At 36.3% G+C, this 25,593-nt stretch overlaps 1 protein-coding gene across 7 annotated transcripts in view; it reads right to left on the reverse strand.

Annotated features, from left to right (window-relative positions):
• Positions 1–1,394: 1,394 nt before the first annotated feature.
• Positions 1,395–25,593, reverse strand: part of RALGPS2 (Ral GEF with PH domain and SH3 binding motif 2) — a 144,484-nt gene continuing 120,285 nt past the window's right edge. For 6 of the 7 annotated variants that reach the window (XM_083845889.1, XM_083845886.1, XM_083845887.1 and 3 more), the window contains 7 exons: positions 23,900–23,954; positions 20,294–20,371; positions 18,599–18,704; positions 17,815–17,907; positions 11,262–11,367; positions 9,973–10,064; positions 1,395–7,760 (listed from right to left, as the gene is read on the reverse strand). In XM_083845889.1, the coding sequence (XP_083702015.1) occupies positions 7,731–7,760; positions 9,973–10,064; positions 11,262–11,367; positions 17,815–17,907; positions 18,599–18,704; positions 20,294–20,371; positions 23,900–23,954 (560 nt within the window). In that variant the 3' untranslated portion in view covers positions 1,395–7,730. The remainder of the gene's footprint in view (positions 7,761–9,972; positions 10,065–11,261; positions 11,368–17,814; positions 17,908–18,598; positions 18,705–20,293; positions 20,372–23,899; positions 23,955–25,593) is intronic. The other variant, XM_083845892.1, reaches the window with a different exon arrangement.

Consider the following 25,593-nt stretch of genomic DNA (forward strand, 5'->3'; position numbering starts at 1 on the left):
TCAAGTCAATGGACTCACTAGCATATGCACCCAGTGAAAAACAGCTGGAAGTATCACCACACTGAAAATCGTTACAGCCAGCAAACAAGGAAGGGGTTAGATGCCTCTCCCCACACCTGCCCTCTCATTCTACATATTGAAGGCCCTCTTCTGTAAGCTGTACTCCAAGAGACAAGAAAATAAGGAAAGAGGCCAAAGGAAACCTTGACATACTGCTTGATTTGGAAAAAAAAAAAAAAGCTCTAGAGAACGCTCACTCCAGCCACTTCTAGCAGGCACTGCAGAAAGATGCTACAGCCCCTAGGAAAAATATATTTAAAGGCAAGAAAGTATGTGAAAGACAGAAGCCACAGACAAATGATGGATCTAACAGGAGAGATAGACAGACCAAGAATCACTAAGGTTACTGTGAAGAGAGATGCAGTTGGAATAGGGAAGGAAAGTCTTTTCCATCTTCTCCCAGAAAAGGGCAGCAGACCCAAAAACCACTTCAGACTTTTTCAGCTTTTCAACTCACAGTGTCAGGCTGCTGTATGCCTGAGCATGGGGTCATCACACGAGTCTTAATAAAGCTGCTCATCAGAAAACCTGCTTGACAGAAACTCACAAGTAACAAGAAGAGTTTTGAAAGAGAATGAGAAAAGATAGACATTACCAACAAATTAATTCCATCTTTCTTTTTACACTAGTCGATACAGTATCCTTCAAACTCAGCAACATAGAAATAACAAAAGGTGGAAAAGAAATCTACCTTAGCCCTACTTCTTTTGTAAATACATTTGGAAGGAAGCGTTCTGTTAAGAAAAATAAAAAAGAGGAGGAGCCCAAGGCTCACGACCTGACAAGCAATGACCCCATAGCATTTCATGCCAAAATTTGCAAGATTATGTTTAGCAAGGCTGAGGGAGAATAAAAAGGCACTGAAAACAGTGAAACACCAAACAAAACGCTAGTATTGTACAATGCCTCACATGCTATTCATTTGTTCGTCATTTTTAATTTATATTCCGTGTAGTTCCTCCTTAAGTTAAGAAGTCAATCTGCCTGAGGTCTGTTTTCAGTGAGCTTAATTCATCATACCTCCAAGCGCAGAGACAACAGGAAAAAAAATTTGATAAACTACCACAGTGAGAAAAAAGGTCATCATTTAGCTGAATAATCTCTACAAACAAAACCAACACAAATCTCTTCAATGAACTGTATTTTCCTGTTAGTTTATGGACTTTTGTATCAACTGACAATGGAATATTTACTCACTACATTCCAGATGTTCATTGAGAAGAGCTAGAAAAACTCCAGCTGATCTCAGCATCATTCCAAAAGACAGTCAAACTCCATCTTGCAAAAAACGGTGGCAGTTTTTGACATGAGAAATTAAAACTTCAGACACAGGCCATCTTTTAAATCATTTATTTTAGTAGGAAAGATTTTTGAAACCTGTACTTAAATTCATTTAAACTAGCTTATGCAAACACACAATTTTCACACACACACACAGAGAATAAAGTATTAAAAATGTTGAAGAAAAAAGGCTAGAGGTCAGCCAAACTGCACATCACTCGGTGAGATCATAGTGCAATCGCTCTATCGCCATTAATGCCTCACACCAGCAGGGAATGTTAAAAACGGCTTGTGTTTACTGCATGACAACCCTGATCCCCCCTCCAGTGATGGTTGGTCCTTAAAGGATTATTATAACACTTAGATATGAATTCCTGGTGCTTTTTATGCTTCAGTACTGTAGTATTTGAACAGATAAACTCCCATACACAAGGAGATAGAGGCGCCTGTAAACAAGGTGCTCTAGGACCCCTTCTTTCAACGTTTGCTTCATTGATTTACACAGCTTTTCCATTTTATCTGTAAACAGCTTTGGAATGGTAAAAGATACCTTCAAGAAACACATTTCAAGGCCAGAACCTATCCAAATAACGAGAACTAATACGCAAATCAACCGCTAAAAGGAAATGCAATATTCACGATGCTTTTAGTCATTCAAGTGCAAGATCAGGCTAACAGCCATAACCATGCCACGATCTGCTGGAGCTTCATTTCATTACACCTTTTTTCTCAGTAACATAACCTCAAGAAAACCTGTCAGGTCTGGTCTGCAACATTCCTGGCTAAACTAAATAATTGGTCTTTTCTTCCTTCACCTCACCCGTCTGTCGTCTCCAAAAACTCTCAGAAAGCGTAAGACAAACTTTCAAACTATCCTTCCCTTTCCGATATCTGAATTTATTACCACTATACTAAAACTACCATGTTTTTATAAGGATGCATTCTAGGAAAACAAACCATTTAATTGCTTAAGAACAACATATTCTTTCTTCCGTTTCTCTTTCCAAAGGTTATAAAGTCTAGCTACTAAATCAGTCTCTAGCAGCTGTTTCAGTGAAGGACAGCACTCTTTGCCTAGTGTCGGCACTAGAAATACAATATACAAAACAGAGCTTATGGGATATGATGAAAGAATATTATAGATTTATTCAAGGTTTCTCTTCCCCAAAACATTTTTTTCCTGTAGTTTTTATGTTAACAAAAAGCTTGTAAGAAATAAATCTCAATTACATTCTTCAATGCTTAAACCAAAGGAAATGGGAGAGAGAAAAGGATGCTCATTTCTAACAGTGTGAGCTTTTAAGCTCATAAGCTCCAAGCCATAACTTGGACAACTCTTTTCACTTTTTTCTCCACTAATACATCCATTTAGAGATATACCAAAATTAAAATAAATTAATTTTCAAGAAGTCTGGGCTATTTCTGATAAAAGCTGTACAAACCCAGGCTACCAAATACCACTGCATTTTTCCTAAATAGAGGCTATACAGACACAGGGAAAAAAAAAAATACTAAAACTCAAGCCACAACTATTTTACATTGACCAAAGCAACTAACTTCTGCAGAAACATAATGACTGTAAGGAATGTTACCCCCTTGTTACATCAAGGACACAGTACGCAAGTCTGCCATTATGGTACTCTCAGCACTGAAATAACAGGATTGGTCTTTGAGTTAGTAATAAGGCACTGACAAACGTCCTCCTTAAATCCAAAACACTCTCTCTAGATACATAACAAATTAGAATGATGGCTTTAAAAAGAGGATAAGCTACAAACAAATTCAATATCTACTCATGGATTCTTTTAATTAGAACTTTCCCAAGCCAAATCATCTTATCCACAAGCCATTTTTGAAGGAAAAAGATGGAAGGAAAAGGGCAATACATAAATAATAACAAAGCTTTTAAAACTTCATGTTGTTGGGAGAATAAGCGATTGACTGATGTGATTTATACGAGCCCTGGTGTCCTGATCTTGTAACAGGCAGCACGCTACAGCCAGCCATGGAAACGACTGGTGAGTTAGCATATAAAAAATCAAAAGGGCAAAGAATTAAGAAAAATGTCACTGACTGAGCCAGAAGAAAAGACATCCCATGATTTATCTTGATTTGCACAAGATTTCCTAAAGTTAAACCAAAACCACGAGATCAATTTGCCATTTATCAAAAGGATCTAACCTCCTAGAGCGTCGTAGCGTTACAAAAAAAAATGCAATTACTTCTGCTGGAAGGGAAAGCATTTCCTTTCAACATTTGTTATGTTTTATACTAATAGAAGAGGACTGTATTGGTGAAAATATATAAATGCAAATAGAAGAGGCTGATGTTGCAGGAAAAATTAGATTAGATGAATTTACTTCTAGTGAGGAGAAGATGGCTAATAAAATCCTGCTGTGTTCTTTTATGCTTTTTTTCTTTACTGCCAATATGTTTTCAAATATGAACACTTGTATAAATGCTTTTCTTGGTAAAAGTTCAAATACTCTTCTGCAGTTGAGTTCTTAAGGGGAAAGTTAATGAGCTGATTCCCCAAAAGATACCAATTCCTCAAGCAACAGGCTAAAACAATTGCATAACTAGTGGGCTGCTTAATGTGCAATCCACTATCATTTCCTTAACAGATCTTCCTTAAGTAGGATATGATTTTTACAGTAATTTAAAAAGCTAACTAACACGATTCCAAAGCTGGGTGCTAAAGCTCATTCATTAGGGATTTATATGCATTCATTCAGTACTTGTAGTTTCAACACATACAGCTTGCACCTAAATACTTAATGAATCATAGCAGCCTGAGCAATATCCCTGTGGCATGAAATGTCTGCGAAATGAAATACATGTCTGGGATGATCTATATTTACTCAAATTATCAGAAGTTTTCAAAGTTGAATCTTATTTGCTTTCTAAGAACACTGGAAGAGAAGTTTGAAAAACTGCGCAAAAATTTGTGGATTAAGTTGGAAAGATTAGAGTTAGCAGTAAGTATTCAAAAACCAGTACCGAGGGAAATCATGTATCTCTAACGCATTGCACTGATTTCACAAACTGTTCAGTTGTTCCCAAGACTGTTAGTTTAGCTGACAAAGCGGTTAGCAGTCAGCAGGTGACTTAACATTTCCACGGGAAACCTTGCTATGAGGATCTACTCTGAATACTTTTCATTCATATGTTTGCAAGCGGGGTACTGTAAGGGGCATCTTTAGCTTCAAAATCAAAAATATCGTGAAATAAATTGACAAATATTAGCTGAAGAATTTCATTAGTTATTAAGAAGGTAAAGAATGAGAGCATTACAAAAAACATGAAGAGAATCTGTAAACTAACTGAAACAGCCTGGGTAACAGTTTTATCTGAATAATGTGAGCTCGTTGCTATCCCTGTTTTCTAAGCACTGGTTTAAACTTATGTTTTTAAACTTTTTTTTTAATAAAACAAAACAAAAACCATTACTATGTTCTTTACAGTGCATTTGACTCATCCAAGTCTTTCCAAAGCTTAGTTAAGAGAACTTTCCCTCCAAACCACCACCACCTCTTCCTGAGCAAGATCTATCACAAAATTGGTCATATTTCATTCGTTCTGTGTTGCCCTATAAGGCTAGTTGACCAAATATGAGATAAACCATAAGAAACTACTGAACTATTCATTGCAATAAGTACCAATACTGTCTTCTGTCATTAATCACTCCAGTAACTCTGGCTACACATTTTAAGAAACTCCTCCCACAATATTCAATCTCTCCCGCAGAAAACAGCTTATCTGAGGGTAGAAAGCCAAAGAGGAGGAGGAGGTCTAAGAAAAATTAAAGTCGGTAACAGCAACACTTCAGTAAATGAGGATTTGTGAACTGTTTTCCCCACCATCCTCCTACCATAAAGCCCTAACTCAAAACAGCTGGAAAAACACCAAAAAAACAATAATAAATGACACCTCCTGACCCGGCTCTGTCTTTAAGTAAAGCTGCGTGATGTCAGGCTGTGGCTCCCAGTTGCACGTTTCCTTTCACTGACAGAAAAACAGATACAGTTATGCTGCAATGAATCTATAATAGCTTATTTAAAAATTCAAAATCCACAGGCTATTATCCACAATGCTTAAAAAAGTACACACATTGCTAAAAAACACTTACTTGTTGAGAAGAAACACACATTAAATAATTTTTAAAATGAAAAAAAACAAAACTGAAGTTGTGCAAAGTCTACTACAGTAACACTGCTGGCTACGAAGATGTTGTCTTCACTATACACCCAACGTGGGTTAACTGGGGCGATGTGTGAGTTGAAGAGGGATTCAGCACAAGCGACTCCTTTCCAAAATCCATGAATTCAGGATCAGAACAGACTATTTATTCCCCAAAGCAAAAAAAAAAAAAAAAACAACAAAAAAACAACAAAAAAAAACTTGCAGGGGGACACAAATTCCCACGCTGCTTGTGGTGTAACTCTGACAGAGGCATCTTCCTACTGTTTTCCTTCTACCAAGAGCCAATTCACAGGAACAATTTTAGAAACATAACCCAGCCTATTACCATTTCACTCCACATCACCAAGTGTGTGTGACTTTTTTTTTTATTTGCTTTAAGTGTGAGACTGGTTTATTCTTCTGTTTTTTCTCCCCAGAAATCAGAAATTAATCACGTCACGTAAGAGATTAATTTAACTCCGGAAAAAAAAATTTAAAAAGTGAATTTATAGGCTTCTACTCTTATGCAAGAGAAATGTACATTTTCAAAATAATCACTACTAGTAGAAACCTTTATTAAATAGTCAGAGAACTCTGCCACAAACTGGTAGGTAGTTTGTTTCTTTTTGGAAAGGAGTATTCATGGTGGAATCTGCAAGCTTATTTATGGCCACTAAACCACAAAGTCAATGAAACATTTCCTACTTTTCCACAAACTTCAAAGTTCTGATATCAGACGAATATTTTGGACAACGTTTCCTTGCTTTACGAAGGTCGTATTTTTGAAGATTAAATAAACACTCATCATCCAGAAGACACTATCTAGGTGATGTCAAGGAAACCCAACCAAAGCAAGAATCAAAGTTTTATGAATAAAACACATTAAAATATGGTTCCCTTTTTACAAGCTTCTTTTTTTTTTTTTCTGTGAGGAATTTCAGTGACCAAGAATTGTTCCTGTCAAGGATGGAATTCTGATAGTCCCACACCTTTTTTCTCTTTATGTTATCCCAACTTTAATAAATTATTTGCCTGAAGATCAAAAAAGCTTCCGTATGTACGGTCGACTTTAGGCCATGTTATCCATACCACACAATGTCATATGCTTTGACCAAAGACAGATAATAAAATGAATTATTGCCAAATGAGAACATGAAAGCTTGAGATTGTGCCTCTATCATTTTAAAATATAGATCTTAAATGATATTATGAAACACCATACACTGACAGTGGTCCCTAGCTGATAATTTAACAGATACCCAGAGAAGTCAAATGTCATCATGAATTATACCAAGGTGGTGGTGGATTTTTTTTGTCATTCAACCTTCATATGTAGGTGAGCAACAGGTGTAGAAACAAATGGGAAGAAAGCACTTGGCTCTGACCCAACAGCGCTTCCAGTTTTGTCTCTCTCTCACACGCATGCGTACACCTGCCAACCACCAGAAACACGTGAATTAAGATCTAACCAGGAATTAGGTATCAACATACCAAAAGCATTTTTGGTGTGTAAGTGCTCAGCCTTTGTGCCACTCACAGGGAGTACGGCTCCCATACAGTACTAAGGCTTGCAAGCTTACTGCTATTTTAAACTTGCACTTGTTAAATTTCTTGTACTTGTAGGTCTGAGAGAAATGACATTGCTCCAGGCTCAGTGTGCCTGGGACAAGCTCCCATTGAGAACTCCTGGTATAGTCTAAACAACATCTCTACAGTGTGCAGTACCTCTTTTACCCAGTTCATACATAGCTTTTGATACAACTCTTAAATACCAGTTTACTTGCTTTCTTAAGAATACCTAAAAAGGTGAGTTATTTTCAAAATTAGTATAAAGTTAAAAGAAACTCAAACAAGCTACAATCTATTTAACTCAAGCACAGCACCGCCAGAAGTTTCACACACACTATTTGGTGTTTTCATTGTTGTTTTTCCTTTCACTCTTTAAGGCAGTGGTTTCCACAAGTCAGTTCAGAGAATTTAACAAAGCATGGTCCATGGCAATTCGTGTTGCAACTCCATTTTTCATTTTGGGGGACTCTACTCCCCAGCCATTAGTAGTTTTGTTCAGGGCTCCAGAGTTCAGATCAACTTGACAAGCTCTGTTCTGGCACAGACTGCAGCTGGCACATTTTCCATCAGGACCTCATTCTCAGTTATGAGATGGTTTAAATTGTTCTCTGTTCATTTGTTTGTTTTGTATTAGCCTGCTATTCAAAGGTCATCAAGTTGGCAGGAACCTGAAAACAAAAATACAAATAACTGATGCCACTGTTTCAGACACTATTCCACCTGTTTAAATGCACATTTTAATAATGCTCAGTCTGTCTCAAAAAAAGGGGGAAGATGCAACTGTCATTAAGCAGTACAAGTATACTTACAGCTGTAGAAAACCCAGGTATCAAAGTATGGTTTATGATTTTACTACATGCCTTAGATCTTCTTAATTTTGATGAAATTTAAGATTCAAGTTGTCGACAAAGCAACTTTAACATGATAAATCTCAGCACTGAACTGTGCAAGAACCTTCTCACTTGAGTCCCATGAGATAGAGAATTCTTGGCACAGGTCAGTGACTGATGTAGGCCCTCCAGTATTTTTAGGACTAATTTACAAAAACAAGGCATAAACACTTTCCTAGGCTTTTCCCACAGGAAATCTGAATGTGTGATGGAAACATCACTCCCTTTCATGAATATTAAAGCTAGTCTGCATTATATAATTTATATCCCCATTTTCTCCTTATCAGGAACTTGCCTGACAGCAACAACTCCTATTTACTCAGGGTACTAGAGAACCACTAAATTCCAGATGACTGCCAATAAATACATAGTTTGGTCAGATTTGAAGCTAATTATTTCTTGCCTTGCATTTACTGTTTATCCACAGAAGCAAGAATGACCAACCGGGTTAAAGTTTCACCATTAAAATTAAAGATTATATATGTTAAAATAGTTCCCAAACTTATTCAGCTGGGTAGGTGCTTACTCTGTTGAAAGCACGTCTAAATGTGCAATGTTTTGCAGTCATGCCCTTAATAAGCAAACATCTGTTTTTAACAGATTCATGAGGTGCTTCTCTAGGGAAAGCGCTGGTCAGGAGTCAAATCACAATCAGGAGAAAGACTTTAAAGGATCTTTATTTTATTTAAAACACATTTTGTATCTAAACCAACCTTTATTACCTAATGTTTGCATGAAGTGCTGCTTCTTCTAACACTGCAAGAACGCTTGCACTATAACTACACTCAAATACGCCAGAAAACAGAAGGTATGCAACAAACAATGGTAAGCAGGGCTACTGGCCTTTTAGTGGGGGTCTTCTTCCATAACTCCTCCCTCACCTGTCTTTTAAAATCTCCTGCATTTATCTTCACCTTGCTGCCATCCTTTCCCCAGGAAACTGAGCCAAGACCCTTAAGCTTGCTGCTTTTGCATAAGCTAGGAACTGAATGGTTTAGACAGGTTTGCATTGTGTAGCACTGTTAAGCCTTACTGAATAAAAGCTGTCATCAGAGTGCAGTTTTTGGGCCTGCCTGGCAGTCACCACCTTCTTGCAAACTCCTTACCATTATTTGCTACTATTTGCACTCTTTCCAGCTGGGAACACAATTTCCTCTCCTATGCACTGTCTCAGATACATTTCTGCGGCCCTCCTTACTCCTGAGATTTCTGTAAGAAGCAAAACTGAACAAGAATGCACAGAAGGATCTGAAAAGGTCCTTAACTTTCCCCCTATTCTTAAGCATAGCCATATAGAAACAGGCAACAAGTTCATTAACATTTTTGCTTCAGGAACTCAAACATGTGCAAAGGAGAAGGGAATTTAACAAAGATAAAGCGTTAACTCAAAGATACAATTTTGCTCATGAAAAAGTAACAATTTCTATGGGAACAGAATTTAGCAGGGGTTGGAATAGTCTTTTCTTCCTTTTTGAATCAGGGAAAATTCGGGTTTTGCTTTTGATGTCTTTCAAATATACTCAGAACTATAATATTTTTATATATTTTGGAAATACATACAAAAAACAGAAAACTTGCATGCCCAAGACCTAAAAAAAATGGCACCATAGAGAGGTACCAGAAATTGTTATTGAATACTATGGCTTATGGTTTTACTATATAACTATAAAATAGTCATTTTTAAATGGGCAGCTCTGGGACAGAGCTTTTAGCATATTCCTTCCATTTCTGAAATTTTGAAATTGCTTTAAATTAGCCTCAAGATAACCCCCAATTTTTCTTCATTACCAAAGAAGCACTGAGGATGTGTTTACAAAGAGACAAACAAGAAAGTTACGGCAAGTAAATAAACAGGTGAAATCAATGTCTAGGCTGATCAGAGTAGACCACTCTTCATACAGAACCATCAATTACAGCTTAGTCATCTTGAAGCTCTATCAGTTGTGAGCTCTTAACAGCTCGTAATTTTATTTCAACATCTTGCTCTCACCTGTTGTCTGTTGCTTTGGCAGGCAGCACTCAGGTGTTTAAACCAGAGCATTGCATTCATTCTATTTCCAGCTTGAAATTTGTAGGAATTTCCTAAGTGAAAAAGGTATGGGAAAAAATGGATAAAGAAACACAGCCAATACTGTATTTAAATCTTATCTATAGTCAAATAACTCTAAATTATAACACTACAAAAACATGTTATAGCAAAAAGTTCTTAAATTTCACACTTTGACTGGCATACGTGGAGTAGCTTAAACAATTGTTTGACATAATGCAAGAAGTCACAGCTCATCTGTCTTCCTTTTGGACATTCTAGATTTCAACTAACACCAGTGTCAACTAGAAAAAGACAAAACGTTTCTCAGAACCATACAACAAAAACACAATTTTTGTTCAATGCCATTATTCAAATTTGGTATATCATGGTATTTTTATGAAGTGCAAGATGGCACTGAAATGCACTCTAAAGCATTTGGAAATATTTGAAAATTATTCCTAAATATTTTGACATATGTCAGACTGCTATTTTCAGTATCTCATGTTAGGCAGTGCTTACTTGGATTCAGAAATGTATTACAAAAATGTTTCAAGTTGCTGTTGCTAAATTTAAGCTGACAAGCTTAAACTAGAATAGACACTCAAAAATAAGATGTACTAAGCATGGACATAAATAAAATGAATAATGTCAAGCTCTTTTATCAGAACTGCTAGTGATGCTCTTTGTGCTACGGAAAAGTTAACAATTTCTTCAGTTTAAACTAAAACCAGGGCACTATGCTAGAATAAAGGAAATTATTTTTTTGTTCTTTATTTTTTCTTCTGGCTTCTCAGTGCAATATAGTCAAATCTTAATGCTTTTCCTGGCAATAGCACTGCATTTCAATAGCTGTTTTGTTTTGTGGTTTGTTTTTTGTTTGAAAGGTAGAGGTCAAACACTTGGTGCTAGCTGAATAGCAAACTTTTTATTGCTACTTACATTTTTGTGTACATGAAAACGCCTCTGGATGGTCTAAATATAGTTTAAAAGAATGCAAATGAATACTTGCAAGAAAAACACAAGCAGAGCTGTTAGTTTGGACAGTACTTAGAACTTCAGGAAGGAAGACTCCTTAAGGATTCTCTATAGAGAATTGTTCCCACAGCGTACTAATGGTATGATCCCTCTAAGAGCATCTGATTAAGAAAAGTAGGATTTTTTCCCGTGTCATTTAATTTTGCTGAGGTATTCCTACACAATTAAGTGTTTATTCTGGGTATCACTGTGCTCTTGGTACGAGTGTTACTTACCTTTCTCAGAATCAGTTAATAAGAAAAGATCTGGATGTTCAGGGTCATCTGCCATCATCACCATCCAGCCCACCACTGACACATTCTTACTTGGTGTGGATTTGAACTGAAAATACAAGCAGAGATGTAAACTAGCACGAAGCAAGAAGCCTCAGACAGACTAAGTAGAACAAGTATTCAAAAGAGACGTTCTCAGTGTCACTGTCAAAGACAGAGAATAACTTCAGAGGAAGCACATCATGTAAGTAAGCTTACGAATTTTATATGGAATTAATGAAAACAGAACGTACCACAATTAATAAGTACAAATTAAATGGATTATCACAATCCATCAAATCACATGTCAAACATCTGAACTGCATTGTATGAATACCATAGCATTCCTTATCATGTTACTCCACATGTACGTATATACCATCATTAAAAAATGGATCAAGTGAAAAGTTAGTCCGCTCACTGTTAACAAGAAGAATTGAACTCATCTGTGCTGTAACTATTCAAAGTTAACATACATAATGATTACAATAATCTGTAACTGCATATAACACAAGCCTTTTGGACATGGTAACACCAATGTGTTATTAAATATGTCCTGATGAATGAAATAGATCGAGTGAGAGTGAATATTCAGTAAACAAGACATTATTATATTCAAAATGATGGGGTTTTCCTGTTTGAGGTGTTACTCATACATTGACTTTTAACTTACACCTCCTCTTCCAAGCATGATATCAGTCTCTCCTACACTATTCCCTCTCTTAACAACCCCTTGGTTCCACTCTCCTTTCCATTCACCTGGGCAATATTATTTTCTACTTCTCAGGCCTCTCCTCTTAGTTCCAGGCAAACTGCCCATTAAATCCCAACTTGCCCATTTTTAGGCCACAAGCTTCCTTCTCCCTGGTCTCCTTGTTTATCTATTAGTGGACCCTCACAATCCACCTCCCGTTACTTGCTCAGTCCCATTCTCTCTCCAAGATCTAACCCATAAAATTTCTCTCAAGTGTTTAGTTGACTTATCTCCTCCTCCCACATTCACGTGCCCACCACAGACTTTGTCACCAGACCTTGCAATTCTACCCTCTGCAATGCTTTACCTCATTTCTGTGCCCAGAAGGTCCAACTCTGCTACATGCTGGTCACTATCAGATGTGTTATCTTTTAAAAGCCATAAAGCTAAAATATCCTTGGAGATTGTTTTAAGTTATTAAAGTCAATTTATAATTCTAGAACACTTATTTTTCATACTAATGTCTCATAGCAAATTTACAGCATTAAACATCAATTGTCTTTTGTATCATCTAAAAATACTGTTTTACCATTACTAATCCAATAAAAAGGGAACATAGCAAAAGGAACCACTCCTGCTAATTAGTTTGCGGGTATCACAAAATAAGAGTATTGGAATACTCTCTATAAGGCAATATAATTACTTCATAAATAAAATTCCATTGCAATTCCATGGCATAGAATTCATTGCAATGTATGGTATAGATTGGAATAACTGACAATTAAGAGGCGGCCTTGAATGCCTAAATAAGCTTACCTGTCTCAGACTTGTGAGACAGCCTACATTTTAAAACTCAGTTTAAAATACATTAGAACTTTAAATGAACAAACATTAGGTCAAATACTTGAAACGTGAAAAGCATTTCAACCTAGTTCAAAATAATTTAAGAGTCAACTATTTTCTGTATTTCTGAATGCAGCCTTGTGTACTGTCATCCTCATGTTGCTATAGTTACACTTGCAGGAAACATTTAATCGCAAGCTCCTACTGGTCATGTTCGGATGAAATATTTTAGCATCAGTGGAAATATGAAAGCTTGGAAACTTTGAATGGATGCTTGTACACATAGCTTAAGCGTAGAAGTGATGATGACTATTCTTATGAAAGATCTGCCCAACAAACTTCAAAATGGATGGCCTTTATTGATATCACTATAGATAAAACTGTGGGAGAAGACCACTCCTTAGAAAACCTATAGAACCACAAATACTAAAGTTTTAAGTAATTCTACTGCCTTTAGAAAAATGGCAAATTTGGTAACACCTCGTAAGAGAGACGGGTAAATTACAAAGCTGTATCAGACAACGTTTCATTACATTTAGGCCTGGATAACAATTTCTTTCCAAACAGAACCTAAAGTTTCTGTGAAGATTCCAGCCAGTAATGAAAGCTGTTAAGGTGTTAAGTTTATTTGAAAAAAGGAATAAAGATCAGGAAACAAGGACCGGACTTGTTACAGACTCAATCGAGACACCACCTTTAAAAATAAGATGACAACTTACACTTAAAAGGGATGTACAAATGCAAACTTCCAGTAGTCTTACAAAGCATTAATGGGTCAGCTTTACAGAGGTGGAAATCTAAGCCACATGAATGAACTACATTCTTTTCTAGAGTTTCATTAAAAATGACATTTGCTCTTTCCTATCTTGGTTGCACGCCTCAACAATAGGCTTGCAATATGTGAAATTACCACACAATTAAAACTGCTAGGGCTTGCTTGTTTCATTTTAACCACCAGCTCAAGAATATTTCACACTTTCAAAACAATAAGTTAATCCCGACGCTTCTCTAGGAAGTAAAAAGCCCCACACAAGGAAAGCATTTCCTGCTACCATCAATCCATCATCACTTGAAACACATGTCAGTTTTCCATCCCTTCGCACTGCTGGATTTGTACTGCATGTTTACACAGTCCCCCAAGGCAGTTCATTCTCCACTGATGCATGGAGCTGTGCTAACAGCTAGTCTGCTTTGTTAACTTGAAGGGAATGAAAGCTTCATTGTGATTTAATGTTCCTGGTCCCTCTGCTTTTCTATGCAGGTCACTGGAATGAAACTCTTATTATATGCACAGAAAACCATACAGCTCTGGTGCAAGGCTTCACATAACCAGATTTTTTGTTGTTCCTAGCTCAAAAACAGTTTTACTTAAATATTTGAATCAAAAATTCAAACTCCTGTTGGGATCTTACAGCTAATAGTCAAATCATTCTCTCAGTGGCTGACCACATTTCCTAGAACAGCAGTATTCTTTATCATGGTTTTTCTGTGAAAGTGTCTGAGCAACAACTACTAAGTTTTCTAGAATGTCGATAAATGGGTCTAATTCTGAATGCCGCATGCAAGGGAAGGCTTGGAATGAACAAGGCTTCATTCTTGAGAGTGAAGGCTCAGAAAGTCACTGTTGCTTTTCCAAATACCTACAGACATGGAAAAATCTCTCATGCATACTGTGTTGTCACAGAAATTGGCAAGATATTTTCATCCCAGTCGCTACAACAGTTTTCTTACGGATGTATTCACATTTTTCCAGGAGAATGCTTTTTTAATAATAAGTTGACTATTTTTACTATTGTCGTTTTCTAAACATATGCAAGTACTAGTTTTATCATGGATGCTTGTTTGTGGGTACCATTTAGGCAAACTAGATAAAACCTTAAGTATCTTACAAACATTCCTCTGAACCTCATCTCTGGACTCCAACATGCTCATTATAGACAACTACTACTGTAGTAATAATTGAAACCTGTTACTTATTTAAAATACAAAGATCATTATATCTATTAGACTTTGATGCAACACAAGAAAATTTGTCACCTCCAGGTATCTACTGCATTCTTTGGAGTAGATTCACATCTACAGTAAATACTACACTGGTATACTCCTTTGTCTTTGACTGTAGGTACAAGAAGAACTGGCCTGTATGTGTTTAAAAGGGAGGGGATTTCTTGCCCTTCTTGCTGGATTACACTCAGATTTTTATGAGGTAATTTTCCAAAGAGGTTGGCTACTATAAGCTTGGAAGAGCTTTCAGTGTCAGTGCATTCCAAGTCCTCGGTCTCAGCTGCCTGAAGCAATAGGAGCAGAACAGTCAAAAGTATGCCTGTAATCAAGACATGGTTAGCATGGGAGTTCCAGCCAAGAACCTTTATTTAGCAGACTTTTGTTTGTTTGTTTCTAGCATTCCCTTCCACATCACAGAGAACTTGAGCAAGGAAGTTACAAAAGAAAGATCTTAACATGGCAACAGTAGATACCTGGAATATTTTAGCAAGGTGTATCCAAAATGTATCAATGTTGGAAAAAAACACTTTGAAGTAGACAGCGTTACCCCTTTTATGCATTTAATCTGGACAGTAGCAAGACAGCCTAGATCTAGCCTCAAAACTCTTTTTATTTTGCAGAGCTAACCTCTCAGGAATACAATTGTATTTGCATAGTGCACACATGCTGATGTGAGTTCAGGAGGAAATTCTTCACTGTAAGGGTAGTGAGGCACTGGAACAGGCTGTCTGCTGTGGATGCCCCATCCCTGGAGTTGTTAAAGGCCAGGCTGGATGAGGCCCTGAGCAGTGGCGTCCCTGTCTATGGCAGGGGCATTGGAATTGGATGATCTCTGAGGTCCCTTCCAACCCAAACCATTCTATGATCTCAACAAATCAGTGATTTGGGGTTTAATAAAAGCCAGTTCAATAGGTTCAGAAAATTTCTGAAAGAGTATTCTAAGTGGATATGACTATATTTAATACAAAAGTAAACACTTCAAGCAATAGAGACTTAAGATGATCAGATACCAAACTTCATTTTTTTCTAAGCATGTTACCTTTTTAGTTAATTTACTTTTCCTAAAAAAAAAAAAAGGGCAAGTTCATCTGCATGATCAAAATTGTTACTCTGAATAAAATGGATAAGAAGATGGATAACAAAAATTTAATATTTTCTTTTCAAACAACACAATTACTAGCTGTGCAATTTCTCCAAGTTCCCTACACCTGTATGTCATTTAGATTGTTTTAAAATATTTATACACAATCTTGAAAAACCTTCTGATTGAATAGGTGCAAGTATGGCAAAGCCTTCCATCATTCTGTACTTTGACAGATGGTGGACAAGAAAGGCTTACAAAATGCATACTCTATTCTTAAAAGAAAACCAAATGCAATTTTGGCATAAAGCCTAAAAGGCATCACATCATTAACAGGAGCACAAAGTCTGACATTACAAGAAATTCTTTTCCATTTCTCAGTGTTTCCAGAAAAACAAGCAATTGTTAGTGACATAATGCCAGCACAGGTTTTCTCTTCTTTCTTTCTCATTTGCTTTAGTAATTCACACTTCTACTCATAACAGTTTACAAGTCTGGTCTTGCCAACTACCTTTGCTTTAAAGGGATGGAGTCCTTCCACACGTTTTTCACTGATGCCAGAGGTAAATGCATTCATACACGAACACTTTTCTCAAGACACCATGGAGATATGACGTTCAGCTAACAGGCTTTTGGCCAGACCAGTACTGTCATTCAAAACTGGCAGGACAAATTAGGTGGGATCAGTTTAGCTTTCACCTAAGCAATTATAGCCATTAGGGGTGAGGCAGAGGAATAATACTAAAGAAACTATGCAGATCTTTCTACAAACAATTAGCTATTATTAAACTACTTGGAATATTAGAGTACTGTTTCCTAATTAGTTGCTTTCAATAAAAGCAGAAAACACTCAATTGCTTTGTAGATTAAGACAACACTAGACAAACTTTCCAAATAGAACAAGAATTCAAATATTCAGAAGTCTACAAGTCAGAAATGCTATGCTTCAAATCTCTACCCTCTGAACATAAAAATGTTAGGATCAAAAACCACTATTTTGTACCAGAAAGAAAAAAGACAGTCCCCTTTCTAGGATTCTAGAGCACATCTCAGTTTCTAAAATTACATAAGCTTTATGCAAAGCAAATGTTCTTTAGTGACAGTTGTCATAAATTAAACCCAAACACTGGCCAAGGCAGCTATAAGTAATGGTTCCAAGTAGCGAATGAACTTGGAAAAAAACTCAAGAATCTTAAATTTTATCCAGTTTCTTAACTGGATCTCTGGCACATCCTCTTCCAATATAATTAACCAGTGAAAACAGAAGTGAACTATGCACACCATGACATCCCTGGAACATCTACGGAAATTCCTTTTATTACTTTCCCATATAAGCAAAGTATTCCTAGATTCTTTCAAATTAAGTTGCAATGGATGAAAAGAAAGCCAGCATCATATGATATGCTAGGTCTTTATGTAACATATAAAGTGCTCTGATGTCAGTTTTAGTTAATGAGATTAGACAAAAAAAGAGGGTCTAATTTTGCCACATATACATAATCAGTACTTTTAACATTATATGTAGAGATTTCTCAGTCTTTCCACAACAGTGATTGCTTGGATTTCAAGTAGCAAACTGCTGTAAGACTCAGAAATCATCAGAAGATATGACTTCTAACTTAGAAAAGCAGACAGACCCAATGACATAGCTTCCATCCTTACACACCAACAAATCCAAAGAAACCCATGGCATATGCAAAGCAGATGTTCCTGGTGTAGCATCTAAACATACGTGATAGTCCATTAGGGCATATCCGTATGAGCTGAGTGTGACTGGAAGACGGGATAGTACGAGCTAGAAATCACGCAAATCCTAGAAATACTCCCAGTATTTACATCGGGAAATCACATTCTAATTTTGTTAAACGATACCGGAATATGCCTGTTTTACATACGTGTTTTCTTTCGGTAGCCTTCAGAGATTTTGCAGCATAGTAAAAGAGTTGGGTTCCACACAGTGCTACCCAGTATTTTGTCCAAGATGCTACCTAGAGCGAAAGCGGAGAAAAAGTATAAATGAAATGTTCCATATTACTAAGATGTAAAATAGCAGGCATCATCCTGCAAGGACAAGACAGCACTAACAGTCCAGCAAAACCAGCAGCCCTATTTCCAAAGCTGCTGTTCTTCGTTACTCATATAAGTCCACGATGCATTAGAAGAAATCTAGACAGCAAAAAGAATGTGCCTTTCCTCACTGATCAAAGAAAAACTATTTTACTCTATACTTTCGTCAACCCTTATTAAAAACTTCATTGAGCTAGAATGTTTGTCTCTTTTCTTTTTCATTTTATGCGCAGTCATAAAGTATACCCCATTGTCATGAATACCTATTTACAATTAATTAAATCAAACACTTACAGTGCAAATGTTAGGGGTTATTACCTATTGATAAGTTGTAAGGATCCACCTACCATTCAGGAAGATAAAAAGTAATCAGTACTTGTATGAAATTCTATGTAGCATTACACTTCTCTTCCACTCCCTAGATCATGGGCATAGTCTTATAAACCAAATAAAATGACCAAACAGATGAACTCAAACTCTAGCAGTGATCCTAAACCTTAATTAGCAAGGCAAACGAAATCTCAGACACATAAATTAGATGCATTATTGCTGTTTTATTGTACTTACAAGAAAGGTGAGAAAATTAATGATTTTTTTTTTTTTAAATCTTACTGTTGGTTTTTTGCCTTCTTTCAACAAAGTCTTCCTCCTGAGAACACCTTGAATAGTAACTGCTCCTGGATACAAATGAACAGCCAAATCTTCAGATTCTAGAGAGCTGAAAGGAGCATGTGAAAAATTGTGTAAAAAACTATTTTTCTTAAAGTAGTTATCCAATCATTACCTCAAACTACTGCAAACATCTGTATTTTAATCTATAAATGCCATTTCATTTATTGGACTTCATTGTGGAAAAAGAGTTTGGCCATTACAAGGAATTGCTGCAGTAGAATTTACACTCACAAGTGAAAGTGATCAGAAAAATTAGCCAAGCAGGTAATCCTTGATTTAAAAAAATAAAAAATTAAAACAAGACAACTGAAATTCAAGAACAATTAATTTTAACTGGCAAACATTTGGAATACATTGATACTGTTGCTGTGTGCGTTAAAACATCTCCTCAGCTCTTGCAAGAAAGATTGAGAATTTTTTTGCTGTTGTCATTAGAAACACTGGAATCATTAGCACATCAAAAACAAAGCAAAAGCTCAAACATGCACACTCTTTAAAAATCTCTGAAAGCAAGAACAGTGGGCAGGAGCAGTAATAAAGAGCAGAAACCCGAACCACAGCTTTAGGGTGTTTTAATGCATCTGGTACGCTCCTTATCATCTACCACATGTAGGATATAAAAGCAAAGGGCAAAAATACATGCCAGGTACAGCACTAAAAAGAAAACAGTTTTATTCAAATTATGGAGCTGACTGGCTTACAAAACATTTTCTATACAACAGAAATCATTGCCATAAATGTAAGTTGGAGCATACAACTAAGTTGCTGAACCCAGCCGCTACCTAGAAGAACCAAGTCGTCAAACAGTGCCCCAAACCTGTTTTGAACCCAGGATTTGCTGCTTTATCCATCCTACACTTGTGCTTATTGCAAAGCACAACAGAAGTAAAGCACAATAAATTATAAACCAAGTAAATTGGAAATCTAGCAAACATTTTCATTGCAGCATCTAGTGAGGATGAGGATATGGAGACAGTTTTGAACGTTAATGGGAACATGAGTTTAACTCAGTAAGACAATGGTTGCTTAACATGAAAAAAATCCATAGTTAAATGCTATTTCTTTCCCAATTACAGTGCCACACAGCTGCAGACAACATTTAGTTTAATTACTCAGGAGAATCAGTTATATTACTGTATCAGCTTTCAAAGACTGCTATGTATAGTATAGAATTGGGGCCAAATTTAATGCATTACTCAATTTAACCATCTCTTTTTTTTTTTTTGGGGGGGGGGGGGGGAATATGATAAAGAACTGGTAGCAAATAAAACATTTTGAATGCTCTCCATTCAGCGCAAGAAACAGCTTTGTTGTCTGTGGGAGAACTACCACCACTACTACTCGGTGGCACATAGTTAAAAAGCTACCTATGGTAAAACATCTTTAAGCCTTGATATAGAGATCCAATGGTTCAGAATTCGGATTTGCAGACCAGAGTGAACAGAAGCCCTTAGAGTGTTACAGATTAAGTTATAGAACAGGAAAGCTTTAAGTCTGAAGAAAAAGGTCTCTACCTTTATTTGGACACGTAAATTAAAGATAACATCAGAAAACACCCACTTAATTATTAAACCAAACCAAATCACCAACACCAGAGGGAAAGTTGGACACCTCTGTGTGCAGTGGGGATTGTACCTGCTGGCCTTCATGTGGCCTCGATAGCCATTTCGTGACACTCTTGTCCCCGGACCGAGAGAATGGTACAACCTGTTCCTGTTGGATTCCATTATAAATTGTACGTATTACATATACTTTTGTTTATACAAACAGCATGACTGCTAAAACATAGTATATTTTTTGTGTGTGTATCACAAAGCTAATTCTTCCATATAAAAAACAGAAGATAATTTACAAAAATGCATGCAAAGGTAGATACCACGTGGTTTTTTATTTGATCAGGTGTTCACTTTGTCAAAACTCGTAATACTAAAGTTTTATTGCTACTGAAGAATAGTAGGTTTTGAGAGAAAAGTCTCCATTTAGTTCTTAGAAAATAAAACTATATAAAAAAAGGCATAATAATAAAATGTTGATGTATTTAGTTTTTGACTTTAGATGTACTATAAAAACAGATTTCAAATTCTATGAATATGTACACACAAGCTGTTGGGTCGAAGGGAATTAAAAGCTCTACCAAAATATCTTGGTATTGACTGTAAAATACGGTTGTTTTAAGAAACATTGAGGCAAATTAATCAACATTTCAACTTCCTAATTCAGACAAACTTTAACTTCACATATATGCCCTTAACCTGATCCATACTGTCATCCTTACCCAGGATTTGTGTTCTAGACCTGCCTTTAGAATACTGCTTTGCTTTACTGAATATTATTTTTCTGAACCAGATCCTCAGTTGACTGAATTCCATTTAAGTCAATAGAAATGTGCACTTTGTCCCACACCTCCTATTTTCATCCGTTTTGCTAGTTGGTTGTATTATACTGAAAGACTCCAATTCTGCAGAAAGCAGGTGGTTAAAGAACAAGAGTGACACGTTTACAAGCAAAGTATCTTGCATACTATAAAATCTAATAATCTGCCACCTGTCAGAGGTGCTTTGAATCAGCTGAAAAGCTGCTTTCATATGGGCAGGGCAGTATTTTCAAGAATGGGAACCCTAAACCCAAAACACTCATTTTCCAATCTGAATTCAGAATCGCATACAGCAAGCAAACAAAACCCTAGAAAGTAACAATCTTACAGATGGGACACAATCAAGGTCAGTAGCAGTAAAACAAAAAAAAAAAGATGTGGTGGTGTTTTTTTTTTGTGTGTGTGTTTTGTTGTTGCTGGTTTTTAAACAACTCAAATTATTTCCTTTGCTGCAAGAAGAATTATCAACATGCAGCTAATGTATTACACCACCTACTAATCTGTTCTGGAATATGCCATCATTTGTTTTGCAACATAACCAATATGTTTGTAAAATAGTTTTTGTTTTTTAAAATACATTCAAGATTTGGACAAAAATTGTCACTAAGATAAAGGAAAGAAAAGCTGTAACATGAGTTGTGTATTTCTGCGTACCTATATTTTGCATGCAAACAAAATAAGTTTTCTTCTTACCTTTACACTTTTTTTTTGTTTGTTTGTTTTTGTGTAACAAGGAGGCTATCACTCTTGGATTTGATCTATTTCAGGTAAATCTATTCAGAGACACTTGGGGTGATAACCAATGAGACTGAAGTGTCACTTAATATAGTAGCCTTAACATGATAACTGTCAGGACTTGGAATTGAAGTCCTTTGAGTAATTTTGATTAGCTTAAGGAGAGATACCCCAAATGCTGAAACCTCTTTCTCAAGTTTCAAACCAAGTTAACCCTTAAAACAAACCAGAAAACCACCCAAACCAACAATCAGTAGTTCCAGTTCTCATCCTTCTGCATTTCCTAGTTAAAAATAATAGGAGGGCCAGGGAAATGAAGGATAGTTGTTATTGTGTACACTCTCTTTTGTCACCTGGGAAATGTGTATCTCATTTCTTTCTGTTCAGCATATTATGGCAATTTGAGCTCTCCAACCCTAAGATCCTTTTCCCAACCACTGGGGAATATTCAATGGCATAGGAAACAGTCACTAAGAACACTGGATACATCCCAATTTTGCCAGTACCTGTTGATTCCAGACAAGTAATGCTTCTTCCTCACTTAGTGACTCTTGTATAAGAATGGAAACTGTACCGATCAAAGCTAGAGATACATTCTTCCTAGTTCCTTAAATCTTAACATTTGCGCTAAATTCCAAAACATGGTTTGTCAACGTACAAAAGAAAGAATAGACATGAGTGTTACATATCTCTAGCACTTTCACGTTTTGAACATCTGTAAAGAAACCAATCCCCTTCTCTGTAAGCAGAGAGAACTTGTTCTCCAAAGCATGCAACTTCAAACGGTGTTACCAAAGTGCTCTCTCAGAAGAGAAGAAAATACTGAAGTCATGTGGAATATGGAGGAAAAATCTTCTGACATATTTGTGGTTGAATGGAGAACACCTTTTAATTAGGGGGAGCTTGGGCTAGACAGTTCTCACTAAAAAACGGATGAAAGACCTCTGCTTTACCTCAGGGTTCCACAGAAATAATCCTGGAGAATGTTGCTGTTCTCTTGAAACATGAACTAAAGCCTGAGGCTTACTAAAATTTAAATGTATTTTGTTACTTGAGACATAAAAAGCACTGAGTTCACCACCTTGTCTAAGGCATTCCCATACAACTTTTTGACTTTGTGAGATACCTTCAACTTGGTGAGTTCCATAATGCAACAGGAAAGGAAAAGCAAGAAGAAAATTTTTGGAATATTGCACATTACGTCAGAGAGCACCAGATTTATAGATTTCCTTTCTGAATGAACTTTCTTTCTGTGCTCATATGGAATGTTATTTCTTACATACAGAAATCTTAAGGGCATTTCCTTGTGTACAAACATTTATAGCATGAGATATCAAAGAGTTCACCTTTGGCACTGAGATACTTCCAATGTTTTCATCCAAACAGTAACACAAAACTTGAACTGCTTCAATAAATTCAAGTAGAATAAGATTTGTGACACAATTCCTGACTATACAGTTCTTCAACAAAAATTTCTAACAAGCATGTCTTCATAGCATGGTAGAAGTCATCCATGGCAATTCTGAAGCTGATAGATTACCTGAAATCAAGGTGTAGAAGCAAAACTATGCACTTTATGGCACATCTCACTGAGCTGTGGGAAGACGAAACTTCCACCTTTTACTATGAACTATAGGTGTTAGTCTTTTTCCACATTCTCAAATTCACTATGAGAAAGGATTGAAGTGGGCAATGTAGCCTGAGTATTTGCAGGTATTTGGATAAGGGCAGGATATTTATTCTGAACCACAAAACACATTAGCAAGGGTTGTTAATGTACTTTCCCATGTAACAGAGAGGCACGTAACAATGAACTGAAGGGAAATAAATGGAAGAAAAAAACAGGTGAAAATGTCTATGATAAGAACAAGGGGAACAAGAATGGATGAAATCTCAGGAAAAGTGAAAATTGTCAGGTTACATGAATAGCATATACAGGATATGCAAATATATATAAACAGAAAAATCAGTTGGGGTTTAATGATCCTCTGGCTTAAAACTGTCTCTCAAATTCTTTCAACTGGAAGATCTATAGATCACTAAAATAAAGCATCATTTTCAGGACTGAGTGAGAAATCGTGAGCAGTAACTTCTTAATAGAGAAGTGCAGTTTCTGAGGTAGTTTTTCTTACCTTTCAAATGCTGGCCAGGACGTCTCTTCACTGAGTTCAGAACCATCACTGCTACCTTGACAAAGATAAGAATGAATGATAACTATTTCATCATCTACATCCCAACTATTTCAATTATGGCTCTTTCTCAGAATATTTAACATTAAAGATGTAACAGATACTTCACCAAAATACTACAGTGAAAATGCTTTAGTGTTTACTTCAAGAATTTCACATTAATTTGAGGTAGGGATTAGAATCAGCTAGAACTGGGTGAAGATTAAGAAGTTGAAAAAAGGAGCCTTAATAAATGGAAACACATTTTTAAAATTCAAAGATGATCCTAAATGCTATTTTGTCTCATGAACAGAATATGCATTTAAAAAGAAAGGTAATTTATCAAAACAACTCCTTATGGTATCATATATGGTCACAACAAAGAGGTGCAACTTCACAATCGTGAAAAGTCATCGCAGAATCTCCAATACGTTGGAAGGCTTTGCTGATCTGAGAAGCCCGAAACAACTTTCTAAAGCTATTTCCTACTTAGATATCAGTCTTCTTTCCTGCTGTACTTCACGAATTAATTCAATATTACTGCAAGCATTTTAAACACTAAAGAGAGGAAAAATACAATATCCAAGTATCTGATGCATCTATACTCTTAGCAGCTCAGTAACATTCTGATTTTACAGTTATAGTAAATCCTACCAGCCTGAAAATTAGTACTTATGTACTGACACAGGGCAGTATTACCTGTAATTGTCTTTAAAAAAAATAATCAGTAAATATGTATACAAATCTGTGATCAGCTTTTCAGAAATTTCGAAGTGTCTGACAAATATATCTGCTTTCTTTCAGGTACTTCTAACTTTCAAATTCTTGGTTTTAACAGGCGCAATTTTAGGTGCATGTATACATACTATGCTGGTAATTATAAAACAATTAAATGAACTCTACAGTACTCATAACTACTTCTACCTATACTGAGAAAATATTTGTCACTCTTTCAGGTAGTTTGGGGAATTTATTGCTGAAGGGTCAGTTGTTTGGGCACTCTAATTTGACAACTTGTTTACTCTCCCTCCTGAATATCCATTTATAAAAATAATAGTTAGAATTGCTTTCAGACAAACATTAGAAGAAACATCCAAGCAACCAAAAAACCCAAGACAATCTGAATCAATGCACCTTATGTCGGGGTTCACACAGGGAAACAAAGGCTGATAATGGGAACAAGTTCCCTGTAATTTCACACAGAAAAATCAGCAGGGCAGTGGTGCCCAGAAGAGCAAAAATAAGCTGTACGAAGTTAAGTATGGATATCTGGTGAGTAAACACAGAAATACAATAGAACTATTAAAAATTCACACACAGCAGGGGTAATCCATTTAGGAGCTATGAAAAACTCAGCATGGGCTGAAGTTCTCTCCATGCAAAATTTAAGAGAATGTACATACCTTTATCAACCAACAAATTAAACTTAGGAGCCTGTTTTCCAAACATTAGCTCTACACCATCTTAAGATGGCCTAGTACAGCTTTCTGTAGAATACCAGATAGTTTTTCCCTCCCTGATTTTGCCCCTAAAGGAACATCTTAACCTGGTTCACACTAACATTACGGTAAAAGGTACTTTTATACTGGAAGAAGCCAAGAGATGGTTCTGGTGGTGTTACTGTCTCCTAAGCCAGGCACGAAGGTCTAAAAGGAGGA

The sequence above is a fragment of the Anser anser genome (genome assembly GCF_964211835.1).
Source record: "Anser anser genome assembly, chromosome: 8".
NCBI classification, from domain to species: Eukaryota; Metazoa; Chordata; class Aves; order Anseriformes; family Anatidae; genus Anser; species Anser anser.